Genomic DNA, 2422 nt, shown 5'->3' with positions numbered 1-2422 from the left:
AGAAATTAGAGACTAATTAGTCCCAAAGCGAGAGTGACAACACTGCATGACAAAGGCGAAGATTAGGCTTTAAGAATGCAGTGCAGGAGTGATGGGCAGCCACTCCTGAGACAGCTGTGTGCACAAATCGCGTGCCAAAGAAAATCGATCCGATTCGACCTGAGTATATCTGACACTGCCAGGGATTGCCAGGACCGGGCTGTTTATTTAGAGAGAGTCTGTGGTGCGGGAGGGTGAAGACACAGCCACTCTCACAGTCTCCCAAGACAAAAGCAAAACAATCCCCAGAGTCCGTCCTCAAGGAAACCTTGATCAAAGAAAGGTATTCAGCAGTATCGGCTGTGCGGGTAGGTGTGTTCATGTGCGTTTCACGGTATTTTGCGGTACGTATCCAGCATTATTAGTTGATTCCTCTGTGCACTGCCGGTGACCGGGGAGGCTCTACCAAAGGTGTGAGAGCAACTGCTGCCCTGAACAGGACCAGCTTATCGTCCTCTCATGGGCGGGAGAAGGGAGTTTCAAAACAAGTGCTATGAGATTGCCTAAACCGAAAGGAACTGTACGAAGCAGCCTTTTACTGGAAAGATGTTTGAACTGTGATTGAAGGGTGTTTAGGGGGAATGGAGTGACGATTCCAATAGTTACTACTGGGAATGCAATATCGGGTCCCCTACAATGCTTACTTAGGCTAATGGAGGTCCTGTCATTCAGTTCCCATTGCGCTGGGATACAGGGTAAACATTCCACAGTGACCTTCTGCGTGCAGGTCTCCTCTTCAGGACATCATTAAAAGCATCCATGCATTTGCCTGACATCAGTTGTCAGGCTGGCTTTCAGGGTTCAGAGATCCCGACAGAAAGCAGGAAAACAAGCCCAGTGGAGACTTGGCTCTGCGGCTCCTGGCTTTAAAGAGGCTGAAAATCATTTTTTTGCGGGTATGTAAGAAGAGACAAAAGTGCTCAGCAGGTAAGAACGGAGGGTTTTGCCAAGAAGGAACTGTCCTTGATCGCTGTGACAGGATTGACTCGCTGGGGACTCCTCTCTCGGGAGCGTCCACGTGTCCCTGAGGGGATTGCCTGTCTCCTCTAATCACCATCACGGCGAGAAATTTTACAGCAGCTCTTTCTAGTCCTGCTAATCCTGTTATCCGGGGGGTTATAAATATTAACATCGCTGGGTCTGGGGATGGGGGACCAAATTAAGCCCTCTCTGAAGTAAGATGTCAGCCAGCCTCTTCCCAGCCCACCAGCTCCCGGGGCTGCTTGATGAGTTTCACGGCAGAGCCCCGCAAGTGCCCTGTCCGGAGAGACTGCTTGGCGCCTCGGTGCTGGATTTTGTGGCCGACCTGTCCCTGGGAGCCCCCCAGGGACCCCCCGGTGCCGGGCCGGGCCTGGGACTCTGCGACGTCACCACCGGCCCCCGTTTCGGCGACAGAGCCCTGTCGCTCCGGGAGGGGATGGGCCGGGGGCTGCCCCTGGCTGCCTTCGGAGATGGAGATCCCGAAGACGAAGAGGAGGAGGAGGAAGAGGAGAGGATGCGCAGCGCTTCCCTCCTGGATAGACCCAGGAGAAAGCGGGTCATCACATACGCCCAGCGCCAGGCTGCCAATATACGGGAGAGGAAGAGAATGTTCAACCTCAACGAGGCGTTCGATCAGCTGAGAAAAAAGGTGCCCACCTTCGCCTACGAGAAGAGGCTTTCCCGGATAGAGACCTTGCGTCTGGCCATAGTGTACATCTCCTTCATGACTGAGCTCCTGGACGGATGCAGCAGCCAGGAAGAGAGTTAAGGAGCACCTGGGCCCGGCGGGGCTCGGCACGGAGCAGGTGGCCTCGGCATCTCCCTCCTGGGGACGCAGTGCCGTGGCTCCTACCTCGGCTTCTCACATCGCAGCCAGGACCGTGTAGGTGTGGGATGCAAAACCAGGAGTGTTTGGAGCAGCGTGCGCTCGGATCGGGGGGAGGAGCTGGGGAGAGGATGGATGGAGAGGCTCAGTATGTCATAGATTTGTTAATACATGTAATTTTTGTAAAGGGAAGTGGGGGAAATTAAGGTCCGAGGCCCTTTTGTTTGTGTTACATCGCCTGTTTGCTTCAAAATATTTCCAATTTGTCGTTTTGGAGGAAGACTGGGCTGGGGCAGTGGAGCCCTTCCAATATGTGGAACAGGTTTCCAGAAAGTTCGGTTCCTGCCCAGTTGCCTGCCAGGGAAATCTCGGCTTGTGCATTTTAACCCAGCGCTTTCTGCCTTTTAAAAAATAAACAACAACTCCCTTTTCTTTGAAATCCAGCCTGCCAAGTCCACGCCGTGTGTCACGGGGCCAGGGAAGCCGAACATCTGGACACAACTGCTTGTTGTCACGATTTTCTTCCCGGGACCAGCTCTGTCCTTGCGTGTGGGCAGCCAGCGCCGTGGCTTGCAC

General features: G+C 53.9%; 1 protein-coding gene across 1 annotated transcript; it reads left to right on the top strand.

Moving 5' to 3' along the window:
* Window positions 1-1219: 1219 nt before the first annotated feature.
* On the top strand, window positions 1220-1789 carry FERD3L (Fer3 like bHLH transcription factor). Its single transcript, XM_027684864.1, has one exon. It carries the CDS (start codon window positions 1220-1222, stop codon window positions 1787-1789), a length of 570 nt encoding a protein of 189 aa, XP_027540665.1.
* Window positions 1790-2422: the final 633 nt, after the last annotated feature.

The sequence above is a fragment of the Neopelma chrysocephalum genome, unplaced genomic scaffold, assembly GCF_003984885.1.
Source record: "Neopelma chrysocephalum unplaced genomic scaffold, ASM398488v2 Primary Assembly neopelma1_67, whole genome shotgun sequence".
Taxonomy (NCBI): domain Eukaryota; kingdom Metazoa; phylum Chordata; class Aves; order Passeriformes; family Pipridae; genus Neopelma; species Neopelma chrysocephalum.
The sequence above is the reverse complement of the archived record's forward strand: the minus strand, read 5'-3'. Positions and strand labels throughout refer to the sequence as shown.

Excerpts from the sequence above, each read along its gene's own strand:
- FERD3L (XM_027684864.1), top strand. The coding sequence starts at position 1,220 with ATGTCAGCCAGCCTCTTCCCAGCCCACCAGCTCCCGGGGCTGCTTGAT.